Source organism: Dipodomys merriami, unplaced genomic scaffold (assembly GCF_024711535.1).
Source record: "Dipodomys merriami isolate MVZ:Mamm:240054 unplaced genomic scaffold, mDipMer1.0.p SCAF_55, whole genome shotgun sequence".
NCBI lineage: Eukaryota > Metazoa > Chordata > Mammalia > Rodentia > Heteromyidae > Dipodomys > Dipodomys merriami.
The window spans coordinates 5,842,847-5,862,935 of NW_027206124.1; the positions used below are offsets into that span (position 1 = coordinate 5,842,847).

Sequence of the window (20,089 nt, forward strand, 5' to 3'; positions counted from 1 at the left end):
GTGCAAGGAAGCTGGAAGAGCCCCAGGCAGGGCTCTCTTAAATGATCTACACCCAGCTCAACATACGCACGCTGCAAGAAACCAAGACACAGAGAAAGATATTGAAACAAGCCTGTGGGGAGAAAAAAAAAGGACATTTGCTTACAGAGGAACAAAGATAAAAATTACAATGGACTTCGTAAGTCATGTGATAAAAGAAGAGCGCGTGACTCAAAAGAGGAAGAAAGCCGGCCTGCAGTGCAGAGAGCCAGTGGAATTATCCTTTAGTCTCACACTGACTCTGTGACACCACAATCCGCCCAGAGTCCTCTCTGCTTGGCTGCCAGGTTCAGTGAATGAACAAATAAATGACAACAACGATCCCAACTGGTACCTGGTAATAGAATATCAGGTGAATGTATCCCAAATATTGTAAAGAGCACACTCATACTACAGATTATTACTTTTTGGGAGTTTGAATTTAACTAGGCATCTGCATTTTATCTGGTCACTCTGCTCTCTGGAGGATGGGACCAGCCCCAGAGTAAAGGGGAGGTACTCACAAGCCCACCTCCCCTGTGGCTGGGACCCAAGTCAGCATCCCCAGTCACAGTCTTCTGAGCTGCTCCCAGCAGCTCACTGTACTCTAGCAGATTTCTGAGAAATGCATCAAACATGAAGGACAGCTGTAAAACCACACTGAGGAGAGACCTCAGGCAAAGAAAACGTGTATTGTTGCCAGGTACCAGTGGCTCATACCTGTAATCCTAGCTACACAGGAGGCTGGGATCTGAGGATTGTAGTTCAAAGCCAGCCTGGGCCGAAAAGTCCATGGAGACTTTTATCTCTACAATTAACTGCCCAAAAGCCAGAAGTAGAGCTGTGGCTTTTGTGGTAGAGCACTAGCCTTGAGGAAAAGGTTGCTCAGGGACAGCACCAGGCCCTGAGTTCAAGCCCCAGGACCCACAAAAAAAAAAAAGCTCATTGTTAACTGAGAGAAGTGAGAGGCAGCACACCACACACACACACACACACACACACACACACACACACACACACGCGCACACACACACACGCACACACACACATACACACACGCACACACACGCGCACACACACACACACACACACACACACACACACACACACACACACACACACACGAGAACATCAATAATGGCCTGAAAAAAGAGGTGGGAGCTCAACTTGAGGGAATCTCCCAGAAAGCCCAGTAAGAAGCAGAGGAGGAAAATGGAAAATAAACATTTAGAAACATAAAGGAACAAGTCTGTACAACTCAGTATGCGGCGGTGGCTGGTTCAACAGCCTCAGCTGGGCATGGGGCACATGCCCTCTGGAGGCAGAAATAGGAGGATCATGGTCCAGGCCTCACAAAAGACTGGGACTCTATCTGAAAAAGTACCTGAAAGAAATAACTAAGAGGAAAATGGCTGGGGGCAAAGCCCAAATGGGACACCTTGGGGGTCTGGGGACTCGGCTGGCGATGAGCACATGGGGGAGCAGGATGGCTCTGTGCTTGTGTGTTGTGTGACATGGGATGTCTGGGTCTCCTCAGACACAACACGCTCATGGAGGTGAGCACCCACCATCCTCTACCTGCACAGCAGGGCAGCACTGATGGATGGGCAGAGGCCGGCATGGATGAAGACAGAAAAGGACTTAGAGCCACCTCTTCCTCGAGGGGAGTCAGCAAGCAAAAATCAATGTAGCAGCATGAGCTTGTCACTAAGAAATGGGGACATTCGGTACTGAAAGCCAGTTAAAGCACTGGAAGTTAAGACACTGTGGGGGTAAAAACAAGGGCAGGGAAGAGGACACATAGGCAGTTTTAGTTTCTTGTTTGTTTTCGCCCTGTTGGGGATATCATAGAACCCAGAACCTTGTACACTGTAGGTCTCTACTCTAGCTCTGAGTTCCAACCCAGCCCCAGGGCACTGATAAGTTGCACTTTTTGTGTTGGTTCCCCAGGGCCAGCAGGAGGCAGTTCGCATCACCTCGGTGTCAAAGGCTACTTGAGGGGAGACAGGAGGAGGCCAGGCTTGGAGGAAATGGACTTTCCCTAAAAGTTGCTTTTCCCAAAAGTAACAAACAAGCTGGGCACTGGTAGTTCCTGCCTGTAATCCTAGGTATTCTGGAAGCTAAGATCTGAGGGACCGTGGTTCAAAGCCAGCTGGGGCATACAAGTCTGTGAGACTCTTAAAATAACCAGCAAGAAGTAGAGCTATGGCTCAAGAGGTACAACTCTATTATTGAGCAAAAAAACTATATCAATGTGAGGTCCTGAGTTCAAATCCCAGTACTGGCACACACACACTTGTGCATACATGCACACACATGTGTGCACACATACACATGCATGCACACACGCAAGACAACCTGCTGATAAGCCGGGTGAGCTCCTCGTCCTTCAGGGGGCAGCCACAGTCCTGCAGCAGCTTGTACAGCCTGAAGAGGGACACAGAGCCCACTTTGGCTTTGTCCTGTGTGCTGAGAGCCTTGCTGATCTCTTTATAATGGTCCATAAGCTTAGCCCTGGAAGAGAAAATGCTTCAGACACTCCAAGCTCAGAGAACTAGCAACTTCCCCAAAGCACATGCAGTAAGGCCTCCATTGCTGGCCCAACAACCAGTCTGGAGGAGTCTCAGGCTTGGCGAAACATTTATATGAGGAGGTATCCCAGAAAAGATGTCTATAATGCCTTATTACTATCATTATTAGTTATTATTTGTCATTTGTGGGGCTTGAACTCTGGGCCTGGGTGCTGTCGCTCAGCTCTTCAGCTTAAGGCAAGCGCTCTACCACTTGAGCCACAGTACCACTTCTGGTTTTTTGGTGGTTCATTGGAGATAAGAGTCTCATGCACTTTCCTGCCCGGGCTGGCTTTGAACCGTGATCCTCAGATCTCAGCCTCCTGAGTAACTAGGATTACAGGTGTGAGCCATTGGTGCCCGGCTTATTATTATTATTAGCAAAATTATATTAGAGAAATTACAACCTTCTCTTTTTACTGAAGTTGGCAATGTAAAAATGGAACCAAGGATTTTTTTTAGCATGTTCCAAACTTTATTCTTTTTTTAAATTTTTTAAATTTTTAAATTTTTTTAAAATTGAGATTAGGTGATTACATAAATTTCACCTATTTCACAGTATGTGGAATAGTGATACTTAGTTAAAGTCACAAATACATTTTAACTTTTACAAGGTAAATTGTCATTATCATGGTGTATAAAGTTGTGAATTCTATGAGCTTTGACAATACAATTATTTCATCCACATCAGGTGTTATGTACATTTCTTTCCTTTTGTTTAGTGTGAGCGGTTCCCTCTTTCCCTCGCATTCCTCCCTTCCCATGGAGCCAAGGCTTTTAAAATAAAGAGCTATTTTTGCAGGCAGAGGAACCATGCCCTCATTCTCAGCAAACCTGTTCTCCGCGGAACCTGTCCTGTGTGCTCTGGGCATGGGGCACCTATGGACTCAAGCAGGCACCCCTAGGAGAACTGATATTAGGTGGCAGATATTGAGAACACTTAGAAGATAATCACACAGTGCACCCGTGTTAGTGGGAAAGGAGAAGAGCCAGAGGAGACAGACACCTGTAAGGCCGTGGGAGGTGCAGGTGGGCCTCTGTGGGCCTGACACCCCTGAGCAAAGCCTGGGAATTGAAGCATCCCAGGGCTCCAGGGAGCAGCCAATGCCCAGGCCCTGTGGCCGGAGTGGAGGAGAGAAGGGGTCAAGGAGCACCCAGGAATGCCTTATCGTGGAGCAGGTATATTGCCACTATGTGCAGGCAAAGCAGGGGCCAGGCTACTTTCTGTATGTGCACTGAACTCAGGGCTTTGGGTGCCGACCCTGAAGTTTTGTGCTCAAGCTTGGCACTCTACCACTTGAACCACAGCTTCACTCCCAGCTTTTTGCTGATTAATTGGAGATGAAAGTCTCATGGTCTTTCCTGCTCAGGCTGGCTTTGAACTGCAATCCTCAGATGTCAGCCTCCTGAGTAGCTAGGATTACAGGTGTGAGCCGTGAGCACCTGGCTATGATTGATCTTTTCAACAATAAGCCCACGTTGCAGACAGAGGACAGGGCAGTCCTGGGCCAAGGGCCAAGGGCAGTCTTGCCTAGTGTGGGGGATCCATGCTTGCTTCCTGGCTGTGGGGTTGATTTTCCTACCGACTATTCAAGCCTCCTTGATTTGGTTCAGGGAAATTCTTCCACTTCTGCTGGAGGACTGAGATTGTGTAGAGGTTGGGAACAATGAATAGCCTTGCACTTGACCTCTGACCTGCAGTGACTGAGTATAACTTCTCTAAGTTCTGCTTCTCCACCCCTTGGAGGAAAAGACCTGCCTATAGGGCTCAGATGCCACGTGTGCTCGGGGGCCATTCCTCGGAAAAGATGGACTTAGAGGTTTATCCCTACAGCTGTGCCGGTGTCTGCCTCAGGTAGCTATGGGACAGCCCTGGAGCCTGCCTGGAAAATACAACCTACTGACACAGCAGAGTTAGAACCCCAGGAGGGACAAAATGAAGTAGAACGTGGAGGATGGGTGGGGCAGACAGAAGTGGTATGAACGTGGCCATTTCCCTTGTGGCCTCTGGTTCAGAACCCACTCACCCAGCACCACGGCCCCTCATCCTACCCCCAGTCTAGCCACAGGCTGCAAAAGACACTGCTGGGCTTGTCAGCAAGATTGTTACAGTCTACTTAATCCTTCAGAATGAAAGCAAATGAAAGTGTGGGGGGGAACCACATTTGGGGGGATACATAGTTTTAGAAAATTGAGGCATTCGGCATTTCTTGAACTGGCTTCGAGGCAGCAATGATTTCCCTTTCAGAGAAATGTGTGCACTGTGTAAATGAGGCCGCGATTGCCAGAGACGGTGTTGGTCCACACGGAGCAATACAGCTGCTCGGGCCCTGTGGGGCCCTGCTCTGCATGGTGAGCTGGAGGAGGCCACTGCCTGCCCTCCCCAGAGCTCTGCTGGGTTTGCTCTCGATCCCTCTCCATGTGCATTCTAGAATGGGCCTGTGTGGCTATTCTGATTCTCAATCTTCTACTCAGACGCTAGCAAAAAGAAAAAGAAAAAGAAAAAAGGCCTGGCGAAGAGAGTCTGAAAAGGATTTTTCTAATTTTTTCAAGTAAATAAATAAAATTAACTCCCTTAGATTTAAAGGACATCTCTTAGTTCATCATAACATCCATCTTGCAGTGGATCCGCATTTGAGGATGTAGGGGACATGAAAGAGAGCCCTGGTTTGAGGACGTAGGGGACATGAAAGAGAGCCTTGGTTTGGGTGTGTGGGGTTCCCTGAAAGCCCTGCTGACAGTGAACTGCCAAACAAGCCATGCTGCAGGGCAGGGGGAGGGTGGGTTCCTGCCTTCGGGAAAACAGAAGTTAGCCCTGTGTGATGAGTGAGCCGGGGCGTGACAGTGTGAGTTCACTAGCTGAGCCTGATAGTTACAAGTGCACACAGCTCCTCAGCTACACCAGGCTCCCTGCAATCCTGAGCGTGCCTTGTGTGGGAGCGCCGAGGCGGGGGGCCTCCCCACAGATCCTCATTATCCGCCCCGGACGGGAGAGACGAGCTGGAGACAGGAGTGGGTAATGAGGCCAGCCCTGTCTGCTGAAGATAAATTCCACTTCTTCATCAGTTTTATGGCGTATTTGATTTATACTGATCGGGCACACATTTTACGATGAATTTCACAAACTCAATTCCCCTCCCTCCAGCTCTGTGACTCAGTAGCTTAGACATAATTCAAGGGTACATGCCAATGGCTTTCCTCTTAAACCCTACTTCATTATTGTGTCTCTTCTCCTTGTCCTTAGTGTTATTTCCTTTGGGGATTCTTTAACAGCCACTCATCCATTTGCTCAGGTACTCTGGGGACAGAGTGAGTCCTGCCATTGGAATGACAGGGCAGGGGATAGGGGCACAAGAGGAGCCATGTCAGAGCCACGCGGGCAGGGCCTGTGGGCAGGCGGCAGTGGGACTGATCTGTCTAGTTATTCTATGGCCACATCAGCCACAACACAATTGTCTCCTGTGTTATGAGTGCTAAAAATATGACAGGGGGAGTTATCAACGTGGAAAAACCATCAAGTACCATCCTTCATCCACATACAATGGCTGCCTCTTATATAGTGTCTCCTGGTCCTTGCAGACAATGCATTCACTGGATGTCATTCTGCCTGTGATGCCTATACTGCCCTACCCACTGGTCCTTTCCCACAAACATTTCCTGGGGTTCCCAGGCACACATCACTGCATAGGCTCGCTCTCAAGACACACTTTACTTCACTAGCCCAGCATCTGTTCATCTATCCATCCTCTTATCCATCTGTCTGCCCATATATTCATCCATTCATCCACCTACCCATCCATCCATCCATCCACCCACCCACCTATCCATCCATCTTCCCATCTATTCACCCACCCACCCACCCATCCATCCATCTATCCATCCATCTATCCATCTACACACCCACCCATCCATCTTTCCATTTATTTACTTACCCATCCACCCATCTACTCACCCATTCATCCACCCAGCTACCCACCCATCCATCTATCTTTCCATCCATCCATCCATCTTTCCATCTACTCACCCACCCATCCATCTATCCACTCACCTATCCATCTACCCATCTTTCCATCTATTCACCCATCCATCCATCTATCCATCATCTACCCATCCATCTAGCCGTTCATACATGTATTCAGTCCACCCATCCCATCCATCAATATTTACAGGGTTCCTATCAGGTGTCTGGCACTGGGGAAAGCAACAAACATCCTGTGGGCTGGGCCAGGCCCTGTGGGATGCACAACCAGAAAGGGTCGCTGTCAAGAGTGACCTGTACCTTGTGAGAGGTATGTGATGACCGGGTGAGGCAGGACATAGTTTTTTGGTTCAGCACCAGTTTCTAGAAGTGAAGGCAATGAGCGAGTGAAACAAATTTCATGGTAACTTTGCCAACACAAGTTGAAAGGCAGCATTCTAAGGCAACTTTTCCTGCCAGGTAAATGGACACAGCGCATCCAGACATAGTCCCCAGACCATGAACCCACCTGGCAGGCATGGTCTTCTCCATGACCTGATGCAGCTCTTGGATTTCTTCCTGGAGCTGCTGAGGCTTCGTGAAGTGGCCCATGAAGTTGAAATAGTCTTCTTTATTGGGCTGGTGGACCGCAGGCAAAAAGCTAATGCCCAACTTCTGTAGAAACTCTTGGTAAGTAATGTAGCCTCTTCCCTCAGTGTCATAGCTTTAAGAAAGAACAGCAAAGCTTTCATTAGTAGCTGTGAAGGCGTGCCCAGGCTACATCTGCAAGGGCTCTGCTACACACAGGGGCCTGGCAAGGTGGCTGGAAATTCAGTCTCATGCCTCTCTCTTGACCTGCTCTGACTCTCAGGGACTCAAAGGTGCACCACAGTTTGCAACCTGTTGCTCTAATCAAATGGAAGATTTCCTCCTGCATGATCCAGCCCAAGAGAACACTACCAAAAGTTACAACATGTAACTGGCGGGACAGTCACAACCAAAGTTACCCCCTCCCCCCCCCGCCCCCCCCCCCCCCCCGCCATACACTCAACTGGTTTAAAAGGAACTATGCTAAGGCTTAGAAGAAAACCCTTCAAAAAGCATATTCCATCTTAAAACTTGAATAAGTGAATGCCACTTGATTTCAAGGATGGTAAAAATCCCCATTTTCCCTTTGAAGAGAAGCCAGTTACACACAGCCAACAAGAGAGACGAGAAAGAAAACAAGATAAAAAGTCTGTTATATGCCTTTTATGTCATTTCCTATTATTGTGATTTTTTTCTGAATTAAAATTCATTAAAAAAGGCATAATGAGATTTTTTTATCTCCCAATGTTATTCAAATAGCATCGAATTGCTTTAATAAAAAAATTAAGGCAAGTTGTCAATTTTCTTTCTTTTATTAAAAAAAAGCTTTTTTTTTTTCCCACTTAAAGCTTTTGGCTTCTCATCTAATCGATTAAAACGGCATTTGCAGATGTGGCTTTTTCCCAGATAAACTTGGCGACACAGAGCAAGATTTATATTCAGGCAATCTTTGGAGCCTGGTTCTCTCCAGGGATGCTGCTGGGTGTCAGCCCTGGGCGCCCACGCTCTCACCAGCTGTGCAGCTCTCCTGCCCGCTAGCTGGGAGCTCCCAGGACGACGACAGAGCCCAACGGTCGCTCATGCACTCTTTGCCCTAACAATAAAGTCAGCAATTTGCTTCTCTGAGTTCTGGGGGAGAATGGTGGTGGTTGGGGGTAGGAAGGCAAGCTGTCCAGGCAACTGTGTCTGTCTCTTGCGCTGAACTGCAGAGCATACTGGGAGCCAGAAGCTATCCGCTGCCCAAAGCCAGGGGCCTGGTAGCAGCCATGGCCTGTCAGTCCTGTTCCAGACAGACCTGCAGCTTCCCCTACCATTGTTGCCAGGGGCCAGGTGGGTCTCTAACGTTCCAGGGTGAGGGTGTGACCCTCTGGTGATTTCTTTCACTTTGTTGTTTTACTTTGTTTCACAATGAGTGGCCATGGCTGGGAAGCAGTCCTGCAAATGTCAATAAGATGGCTGCAGAAGGACAGTTTAATTCATACTGGAATGGTGGTATGTCTGCCTGTGAGTGTGTATATGTGTGTGTGCGTGTGCATGTCTGTGTGCATGTGCCACATCCTGTGCTTCCATGGCACCAGAGCAGTGCATCTCTCCCTGGGTCAGGACATCAAGACCCAGACCAGCCTTATCAGTGACAGAATACTGCCGACCCTGGCTGAGACACCCCCTCACAGAGCTGCCAGGGCTTCTACCAGAGGGCTGTGGATGGAATGATCCACCCCCAGACAGACAGACAGACTCAGGTAGCATTGTATCTTCCCCAGAAACCTCTCACTCCTCTTCTAGGTCTAGACTTCGTGACCCATCCTTCCTTAGTGCCTCAGGGCCTGTGAGGACAGAGGGGCCAATGCGTTCAAGGCCTGCCTGGGAGCTTCAATCCTGTGACTTTGTGTGAGGGGTGGCTGTGTCTCTACCATGTCCTGCCTTGGCCCAGTTCCCATGTCTCCTCTCCCCGCATGCAGGGACACTGTGTAGGCCCTGCTGTCTGCTGGGCCGGGGAATGGCAGTGCCCTCCTGGGAGGGGCTGCTCTACAGCGGTGTGTGCTGGTGTCCCTCACCTGCCTGCTGCTTGAACTGAATGAAAAGGCACTTCTTAATTACTTCATTAATAAAGATCATAAACATGTTCTTCTCATCACAGTGCGCAGAAGACCAGATTGCACAACTGCAACTAAAATATTGTTATGAATGTGAATAATAAGAGAGTTAATTCAGCTTACATAACCTCACCCCTTCATTATATAATCCTTTGTGCAACATTAAAAAAAAATCAACTTGCCTATAAAGGTTGAATTTTAAAATGGCTCAGCAACAGATGTGCCAGGGAAAATGAGCTCATAAACAGAAGCCCCATAAAAACTTGCATTTGCATTTCTGCATTGGCCATTAATTTATGATATAATCAGATCACGCTGCCCGGTTATTGTACACATGGTGCTTCAGAAGTACACACAAATTCGGATATATCCACATCAATTGTTTGGTTCTGCTGAGGAAGTCTTGGACTTCTGCACCCATTCTTGCGGGGAATTTTAGGGCATAGGAATTTAGCCCAAGAGATGAGGGCAAGATAAGGACAGGATCCCCAGGCCATCCCCACAGGTGACAACCCCAGAGATGTGAAGAATTCCCCCCGGTGCCATCTTGTTAGAGGAAGGTCTGATGACTTAGACAGCTGTGTTTCAGATCAGCCTTCCTCTATCCCCCTAAGACTGGCAGTCCGCCCTTGGATGGAGTCACAGGAAACACTTCAGGCTGGAGTTCCGACACTTAAGCCTCTGGAAAGCTCTCTTCGTGAGCCAGAGCCCCCTACCATGCAGCTCCAAAGTAACTTCCCTCCACCCAAGATCCTGTTCATTCACATCCAGCCTCTCTCACCAAAGGTTCAGGCATCTGATACTTGCCAGCTGGGCACCAAGAGCTTCTCTACACTCAGCCTTGACCTTGCTTCCTACCCGTGGCAAATCCTGAGTCCTCTGTGCCCAGGAGCTTTCCGTGGTCTCTTTCTGAACTGGAATCCTGACACAGTGCTCTCACTGCAAGATATCTGTGTGAATACCAACACCACATACGCATCACCATGTTTCCATACCAGAACCTTGCTCCGCCATACTGCCGCTCCCGCCGAGGACTCCCTTCAGTGTGTTTCCATTGCATATTGCTCTCACTGTCTTTGCACAGAGTTGGTTTTAGATTAGGAACAGCTGAATGCTACCAGATGAAACCAGGCTGGCCAGTGCTGAGCGTGAGTGCTGCCGTGAGGGACAGCCTCCAGTTGGGCAGTGCCCAAGGTGACACCCTGTGCCTGGACCCCCTGCCCAGCCGGGCTGTGGTCTCAGGTCCTTCCATGTAAGCAGGGCCCTGAGGGACGGGTTTCTTCTCACCAGCTGTCCGAGCCCTATCCCTGGCTCCTCAGGGCTTACAACTAGGTTCTGGTTTTGCTAAGTATCTTGCTGCGCGGAGCTCCTGCTGGACATGGCGAGGTGTACCTGTTTATCTGGTTACAAGCACATGGGAGTGGCCACCTTTCAGCTCTGAAACTCCAGGGCGGAGCACAGGGCCTGGGCACAGAAAAAAAACCTGACTGATGCTGCTTAGTGGTTGCTGGAAAGCAGGAGGGCTGCTTGCTCTGTAGTCTTTCCAGAGTTCTTCTACCACAGACTCACAGCTCCTGGCTCCAGTCTGCCTTTACTTCATCACCAGAGTCAGGCTTACTTGATGGTCATCTGTCCCCATCTGCTGGCCCCTCCACCACTGCTGGGGTAGGGGACTAGGAGACTTGACCAGCCCTGGGCAGCGGGCTACAGAAGGCTCTGGAAGCCCAGCTGTGATCCTCTGGCAGTGCAACCTTGCCTGCTGGGTGGATACTCTCCCCCCCTCAACTGTGATGATAAGGTCACCTCTAGAAGCGAGCCTGATCCCCAAATCCCCACCTGGGAGGGAACTCTCCACTGTTCAGAGCCAGTGGACATGCCACCATCTGGGTGTGAACAGGAAATAAAATAGTGGTGTACCAATCTCCTGAGACTTGGGAGTTATTAATTCACTTCCACAGCACAGACAAGCTCCTCCACACAAACCCAATGCTCGAAACAAGTGTACTTCACTTCAGAGGCGCTTAATAAATGTTGAGAGGATAATGGGTGCAGAAAGGTTCTTTCTTGTAGTCTGCCAAGTTTTCTAATCTCACATTTTCAAAAGAACTGAGTGTTATTTTCTTCTTTGCTTCTGTCTTCCCAGTTCAGGGTGCTTCTTGTTCTGACAATGAACTGACTGAGGGGACCACGCTGGCCCCAGCTCTGTGGGGACACTGGGGTGCAGGTGCTTCCATTCCCATCACCACCACTGGGCGCTGCCGTTGGCTTGTGAGGGCTGCCGGGGGTCTTGACCGCCATGACAGAGATGGAGGCCGATCCTCACAGTGCTCCGCTGCCTGGGCAACGAGCCAGGAGGGTTATGATAATGATGAGAGAAAGAACACGCCATTAAGCACAACTGTTTACTGTTTACGTTCTCTGCCAAGTGGTCACAGCCGATGGAGAACTGTCATCTCTTCCTTTCCTTGGTGCTTTTCTGAGCTGTCTAAAGTGAGTGCGCTACTGCATTACAATCAGAGCACTCTCACAATTTTTTTTTTTTTTGTTAGTTAGGGGGCTTGAACTCTGAACCTGGGTGCCTTCCTTCAGCTCTTCAGCTCAAGGCTATCTCTACCACTTAAGCCACAGCAACACTTCTGGTTTTCTGGTGGTTAATTGGAGATAAAAGACTTACAGTCTTGGGCTGGGAAGGTGGCTCAGTGGTAGAGCACTTGCCTTGCATGCATGAGGCCCTGGGTTCGATTCCTCAGCACCATATAACCAAAAAGAGAAAAAAAGCCGGAAGTGGCGCTGTGGCTCAAGTGGTAGAGCACTAGCCTTGAGCTGAAGAGCTGAGGGACAGCACCCAGGACCAGAGTTCAGGCCCCATGACTGGACCCCCCCCCCCAAAAAAAAAGCCTTACAGTCTTTCCTGGGCTGGCTTTGAATTGTAATCTGCAGATCTCAGCCTCCTGAGTAGCTAGGATTAAGGGGTGAACCATCAGCACCTGGCTTTCCCACACATTTTTATTCAGGGCACCCTCCATACTTGTTTAGTGTCTGGCACTATCCCATTTGACAGTTAGTGGCAGTCCAAGGCCTTGTGGCAGAGTCCGGTGTCCTAGGCAGATATGGGAGCAGCGTCCCATGGTGGCAGCAACTCATGGTGGCCTGAGCTGGGACTGCCTGGCCCTCAGGAAGCCGCCTGGTCTCTGGGCACAGTGCACCAGAAGCACCCAGGAGTAGCTGGCAGCCTCCTGTGCCGTCTCTCTCAGCCCTTACTTCTTTCCATTCCAAGACCACAGAGGGCCTAGCACTTATGTTCAAGCTTGTAGGCTTGCCTCCTACAACTCCCTCTCCTACTTAGAGCCAGGGGAACTTTCTAGAATCCAGGCCTGCCTACTAAACAAGAAAGGTCCACACTGTGCTTGGCTTTCACGATCAGTTCAGCTCTCAAGTGGTGCTGTGTTGCCGTGTTGCCTCCTCCCTGCCAGTTCCCTCTGTCTGTCTTTTATCCAGCAGTGACCATCGTGGACTCAGTAGGGGGCCCTTACAGAGGACCCCTGCCCAGTGGTCCTCCACCTGTGGTCTTCTTTTTGCTTCTCACTGTATGATGGTGCTGGTGAGGGAGGACTGCGCCATGCTCTTCTCTCTGCTTGGCACAGGCGGCTGCCACTGCTGGCTGGGTCAGGATGAACTTGGCTGGCTTGGAGATGGTATCTTCATCACCAAGAGACTCTTGGGTCCCTTTGGACCCTGGCATCTGGGGAACAGTTCCAGGATCTCAGCACAGCCCCTCCTCTGCCGAATCACCTGCCCCACAGCCACGGCCTCTTGGCCTGAGCTCAGCCTCCTAGCCCTCTCCTAGCCTCAGCCCCCACGTGCTGAGGACATCTGCTTTCTCATGTCCCACTGGACACTGGGAGCATCTCCCCCCCACCGCCCTGCATGCTCTTTCTAGGTGCCTTACACATGGCAGACAGAAACCATGACAAGGCCCCACCTCATTCCTTCTCCCCTGGACACCTATGTGGAGCACCTGCCACCGCCATTGGTGGGTGAGTGTGGCCAGGTGACTGGGCTCTGGCAAAAAGAAAGCAGGCCGAGCCACAGCCACATTGCCAGGCCAGGGGCTCCACCAGCCTCGGAACTTTCTGAGCTCTTCCCTCTCCCTGCAGGCTGAGCCATGGAGGGTGACACACCTGTCACCTTATGTACCACCACCCTGTCCTATACCAGGCTGTGGGGGAGGGGCGGCCAGGGAAATACTGGTCTTGTTAACCTGGTCAAGAAGACACTCCAACTACTCAGCCTAGAAGTCAGCCTAATATTTTCAATTTCATAAGACGAACAGAACAATGGAGATGATGCCTGATATTATGAATATATTTTGTACGGCTTAACTGCAGGCTTACATAGTAAAGATGGTAAATTTTGTATTATGTGCTTTTTAGCACAATAAAACAATTGGGACAAAAGACAGCAGCTAACAAAACCCCAAATCAATATAGATTTAATTTGATTTTTTGAAATGTACATACAGTACAAAATATTCCTTAGAAGTAGTTCATTTAATGAAATAAAGTCAGAATAATCCGTGCTATAATTGGCAGAGCTTACTGGGGACATGCTGGCTGGGCTAGGAGAGAACAGCTAGAAGAGGCGATGTAGTGGGGGATGGGGTGCCGGGAGGAGGGCTGCTGGGACAAGCGGCAGGAAGACTGCGGGATGAGGCTTCCCCATGGCCTCCAGAGTCACTCCTCTGACACGGGGGGCACCTTGGTGCTCTGGGCTCCTGTGTCTCTCCACTTTTTTATATGAAGAAGTAAAATAAAAGCACGAAGACCATACCTTGGAAGCCCAGCTGCTGTCACTGATGGCTGAAGCCTGCGCTGCCCCCTTGGGACTGCGCCGGCCGTTTCCCACTGGAAGGGACTGGGGGACACCCTGGGTGGTATGCATTCATTCTACGTCCCCATGCAGCCAGGGGGCTTATATTGCTTGCTGAATGTATGTACAAGGCAAAGGTCAGAGACCGTGGGCCCACCCGGGAAGAGGCACAGGACTAGGTCAGGTCAGCTGCAGGGAGGCGAGAGTCACGCCCAGGTTCCTGGCTGCAGAGCTTGGATCTTCACCAGTTAGCATCCACAGTGTGAGGCCAGCGAAGCAACCGTGGACAGGTCTGACCGCTGCAGTCTTCGACCCAGGGTAAAATATGTGTATTCCGCGCAGGGTCCTAAGCACACAATATCTGCCTCCCGTGGAGGCACGCCTGTGCGAAGAGGGCGCATGCGTGCGCGGCCCTCTCCTGTTCCCCCCCCCCCCCCCGTGTGGAGGGCGCATGCACGTGAGGCCCTCACCTGTCGTCCCTTGTGTGAAGAGGACGCATGCGCGAGGCCCTCACACGTCATCCCCTTATGGGAAGAGGGCGCATGCGCACGCGTTCTTCACACGCTTCTGCCTGTGTGGAAGGGCGCATGCGCGTGGCCCTCCCACGTAATCTAAAATAGTTGTAAAAATAAACCTGGTGCCAGTGGCTCACGCCTGCAATCCTGGCCATTCAGAAGGCTGAGACCTGAGGATCGCGGTTCGAAGTCAGCCCAGGCAAGAAAGCCCATGAGACTTATCGCCACTAAACTACTCAGAGAATGCCAGAAGTGGTGCTGTGGCTCAAGTGGTACGGTGCTAGCCGTAAGTCAAAACAGGCGCAGGGACAGTGCCCAGGCCCAGAGTTCAAGTCCCAGGACTGGCAAAAAAAAAAAAAAGAAAGAAAGAAAGAAAGAAAGTTAGGTTGTATTTTCGGTTTAAGAGGCCGTCAGGAAATGACTTCCAGCTGCCTGAGGTTTGGTTCTTTTATTCCAGAGATGACTTATGTATAAAAGTTGTGCAACCTCGGCTCCTATCTGAGTCCTGGGGAAGCACTTTTTCTTTTGCTCATTTCTCATCTGCCAACTGAACAAGTCCTGTTAAGAGTTTAGTTTGGGAGAGTAATTTGTTTCTTTAAGTCAGTGAAAGTAGGCCCCTCAGTCCAAGGCTTATGGACCCACAAACCTCACAGGCCCAGTACTGGTGGTGCAGGCGTAGCCTGGTTTCCACCCATCTATCTACTGTAGCTGTCTTCCATGGGGAATCACAGAACGCAGGACCATGCATCAACAAGAAATCCCTGCCCTCACTTCCCCTGAATTGCAGTGAAAGACTGTGTGGCATTTGCTGCAGGAAGCAGCCCTGGGAACCAGAGTAAAGAGTGCAGATGCCACTTACCTATGCCAAAGCCTCTCAAACTCCCGCGGCATGAGGGGGATGTCAAAACCATACAGAGCATTCTTGATGTCCCTCCGCCGAAGAATGCCGTTGCCCTCTGTGTCGGTTTCAATAAAGTTCTGCAAAGGTACAAGGTGGGCTTAGGAGCTTGTAACACACGCTACATGTGTAAGGGGCACATAAGTGTCATCAGGGGCCAAGATCTGGAAAAATCCAGTCTTCCTATCCATCACTCAATTGGAGCGTATATGTGCATGTATACATGTGAGCATGCATGTGCATGGGTATGTGAATGTGCATGCATGTGTGCTGCAGACAGAGGCGGCTCTTTCTCCATCCTCAAGTGGACCTGTGTGAATCTGCAGTTAAGGGGAAGCTAGCAGAGGGTAGGGAAGAGGCTGCCCATTGGCATGCCTGGCTCACCCCCGCCGGTATGCACTGACCAGGCCCAGACCACACGTTTTGACCTCCAGGGCAGCCAGAAAAATTTGGGCCTGCCTAGTGGCCTGTGCAGAGCACCAGAGCACCAGCACACGGCTATCTGGTATGGGCCAGCACAGCCAGGCTACCATACTGAGGAGAGAGGACACGGGCCTCAGGACAGGTAACTAAAGGGATTAAAAGTTATATACAGAACCTCACAGTAGGAGTAGGCCAGGAAAGAACGAATAACAAGGACCAAATGAAACTAAGTGGAAGCATCAGTTTTAAAATGCTTTGTAGAATTAGGTGCCAGTGGCTCATGCCTGTAATCCTAGCTCCTTAGGAGGTTGAAGTCTGAGGATCACAGTTTCAAGCCAGCCTGGGCAAAGTCCATAAGGCTTTTTTTGGGGGGGGGGGGTTGTTCGTGGGGCTTGAACTCTGGGCCTGGTGCTATCCCTCAGCTCTTCAGCTCAAGGTGAGTGCTCTACCACTTGCACCACAGCACCACTTCTGGTTTTCTGGGTGGTTTACTGGAGATAAGAGTCTCACAGACTTTCCTGCCTGGGCTGGCTTTGAACTGTGATCCTTACATCTCAGCCTCCTGAGTAGCTAGGATTACAGGCATGAGCCACAGATGCCTGGCTCATAAGACTCTTACCTCCAACTAACCAGGAAAAACAAAACAAAACTACAATTGGAGCTGTAGCTCAAGTGGTAGAGCACTAGCCTTGAGGGAAGTTAAGAGACAGCATCCAGGCCCTGAGTTCAAGCCAATAGGAAAAATTAGTTTGTCATATTTTTCATTTCAGTTTTTAAACCTTATTAATCCTGAAAAAGCATTAGTAATGTCTCTGTCACTGCTGCAATGGCTTTAACTTTCTAAAAACTGAAAGTGAGACTTTAGTTTGACGAAGTGTTTAAAGGACACATAGAATCAACAAATTGGATAAGCAAACTTGTCTCCTGTCCCAGAGGCTGGATGATCCAGCAGGCTTGAAATGGGTTTCTTTTCATTCCCTTTTAAGGGAATAATAATTTCCTTACCTTAGACAAGTCTATCCATCTGTTTTTTGCTTTGGCAACAAGATACTGATGAGCCTGTTCACAGGCTAGTTCTGAATCTGCAACTTTCTGTTTGGTTCTTAAAAGAAAAATAAATAAATAAATAAACAACTGTGCTTATATTTAATGGGTCCATGAATCTCCCAAGGGGTTTCCCTATCCTCCTCTTCCCCGCCCCCCCATCCCCACCCTGTTTCTTTCAAAGATATCATTAAAGTCTGTTACTTCACATCTGGTCTAACTTAATTCTTAATACAGTCTTATTTCCCCAGCTGCATGGTAGGGAAGTCTTCTTAAACTTTTAAGTTCCTGTTTATTTTCAGATAAATACAATTTTTTTTTTTTACTTTTTTGCAGAACACAAAACAAACAGGGCTCATTTATTCCCAGAGGCAGGAAACATAATTTATCATTAAGGGTCTTAGGAGAAAAACAACTGAAATCTATATTTCTGAACTTGCAAGTTGGGTGAGAACACAGACCCAAGTAGATGGTAAAGCACATATTAGTACCCATTGCTTAGTTGCGATTGGTGCTCAAAGACTAGTTGCAGAATTTTGTTGTATTTACTCAGACAATGATAGACAACACAAACATGTTCAAAGAAAGCCTGGTCCTAGACAGATGACAGTCAAACCCGACAGAGGCTGGGGCTGCAGGAACGCTGGACAGCCTGGCTTGTTCCTCTACTACGATAACCAGGAGCCAAGTACTTCTGACTCACGCCTGTAATCCCAGCTACTCAGGAGGCTGAGATCTGGACATCAAGGTTCAAAAAGCCTGGGCAAGAAAGGCTGTGAGACTCTAATCTCCAATTAACCAGCAAAAAGTTGGAAGTAGAGCTGTGGCTCAAGTGGTAGAGTGACAGCCTTGAACAAAAAAAAAATCAAGCAAGAGTGTGAGGCCCTACATTCAAATCCCAGTACACACACACACACACACACACACACACACACACACACACACACACACACACACACACAATCAAGGAAATGCATGCGTCACAACTTGTGGCCTGGTGAACTCCTGCCTCCAGGGTCACCTGTATGGCTCCTTGTCACTACCTGTCTCCTCCCGCCCTCAAACATCCCCCACTACAAGGTGAGCTGCTTACCCACAGAGCTGTACCACCTGGACCTGGCCTCACCTTCTTTTTTTGTGTCATGTCTCTCTCCAACTGCCTACCGGGCTCTACAGAGTTACAGAATCTCAAGGGCTGAAAAGAATCTGGAACTCTGTACTACAGACCCCCTCTATTTTACCTAACTCCAAGGTTTCTGGAAGGTTGATTGGACCATGGCATGCTTTTACCACTTTTGAATTCTCAACTCCAAACTCCAAATATCTTTCGTAAAAACAGAATATTTTAAGAATGTGAGAGAAATAAGCATGCTCTCAATGAAGGCAAACTGAGACAATGTCACTGATTCAAGGATGTACTAACAGAAGTTCCTGGGGGAAGGAAAATGCTGGTGGGAGGGAGTGTGAAACTTTGGGAATAAAGGAGGAGCAGCAGAAAGACAAGTCACTGGGTAACTAATACGCTGGCATTTTAAGATACATGAAAAACATGAAGCAACAGGACGAGAAGAAACAGAGAGTGCCCCTCTCTCAGTAGCTGACCCATGAAATAGACAGTAAACTAGAATTTAGATCAAAGCCACTTCCAGTGGCTCACGCCTGTAATCCTCATGCTACTCAGGAGGTTGAGATCTGAGGATTGGACTTTGAGAGCCTGACCAAGAAAGTCCAGGAGACTCTTTATCTCTAACCAACCAACAAGAAGCCAGAAGTAATGCTGTGGCTCAAGTGGTAGACCAGCCTTGAGGGGAAAAAAAAGCCAAATGAGAGTGCAAACACCCTGAGTTCAAGCCCAAGTAGCTGCGTGCATGTGTGCATACGCATGCACACACACACACACACACACACACACACACACACACACGTACATGCGCATGCACACAGAGAATCTTCTCTTCCACAAAGTAATAAACTTTTCCAATGTGTTCTAATGATTCAAAGTAGCCTGAGGCGAAGGAAGCTTCTAGAAAGGGAAGCCCTGGTGATTGGCATGATGGGAAGTGTGAGGCTGGAGAGGGGGAAAGGCAAGCCCCCTAGGCAGCGGAGGGACACCCCACCACCAACTGGGCTCCCTTCCTTGCCCACCACCCCTCAAAGGCAGCACAGACAGAGCTCTCTTAGGTAGTCTCCCCATGACTGCCTGAGGCTAAGCCGGGTCTTAGGAGCTCTAGTCTCACTTCTTTGAAGATCCTTCTAGACCCCAGGGCATGTAACCCCCTGCCTAGGGTACAGGACCTCCTTGCCTGCACCCAGTAGTCTGCCGCACTGGCCGGGCTGGCCTTCTGCTGTCCCCCAGGCCCACCTCACCCTCTCAGTGTACTCCCCGCCTGCTCTTCTGTGATTCTGCAAATGCTGTTCCCTGGCCTTCAACAAGCTATCCTCCAGCCTGCCCCTCACCAACTCCTGCCCACACCTGGAGCCCAGCTTGAGCTCCCTTCCACCAATCCTGGGACAGCGCCCAGCACAGACTCAGCCCTCACTACCCAGGGGGTGAACTGGTGCAGACTGAAAGGCTGAGGAGGGAAGACCACTGTGTGGTTGAAAATTTTCCCATGTTAATTCTGTGTATATCCTCTAGAAAATTCTTTGGATTTTTTTGTTATGTCTTAATGCCAAGCAATCAAGTCTCACATTAAAGCAACTCCGACCCTGAGCTATGGGATGCAGGTGTCCAACTCCTGTCATGTGACTGTTTTGCTCACAAGAGATTGAAGTCATTTTCTTGCTTTTATTTTTTTAGTGGCAACCAATATACAATCTATGAATTCTGGAGAGGTCGATCAACTCGAGTGCCAGAGTGAAGGGTGCTCTGTGCCCTCGCCAGGTGGTGGCACGGCCTGGCACAGGTCTGCGCTGCTGGGGGCTGTGGCTACTGGGGCAGGCTGAAGCCTCGGGCCACAGGCCCCTCCAGGCACTGCAGTGAACTGCTATTATGATAACTGCCAGAAAGGCCTCTCACGTGTCAGCACACTACTCAGCATTTCAAAACTTGTTTTTTCTTTTTTGTACTGGTACTGGGGCTTCAATGCTAGGCCTTGCACTTTGGCTTA

At 49.4% G+C, this 20,089-nt stretch overlaps 1 protein-coding gene across 3 annotated transcripts in view; it reads right to left on the reverse strand.

Moving 5' to 3' along the window:
• The window catches only part of Efcab6 (EF-hand calcium binding domain 6), a 173,874-nt gene that overhangs the window by 31,573 nt on the left and 122,212 nt on the right, over positions 1-20,089 (reverse strand). For all 3 annotated transcript variants that reach the window (XM_069999721.1, XM_069999723.1, XM_069999722.1), the window contains 4 exons: positions 16,941-17,037; positions 15,474-15,592; positions 7,076-7,270; positions 2,377-2,532 (listed from right to left, as the gene is read on the reverse strand). In XM_069999721.1, the coding sequence (XP_069855822.1) occupies positions 2,377-2,532; positions 7,076-7,270; positions 15,474-15,592; positions 16,941-17,037 (567 nt within the window). The remainder of the gene's footprint in view (positions 1-2,376; positions 2,533-7,075; positions 7,271-15,473; positions 15,593-16,940; positions 17,038-20,089) is intronic.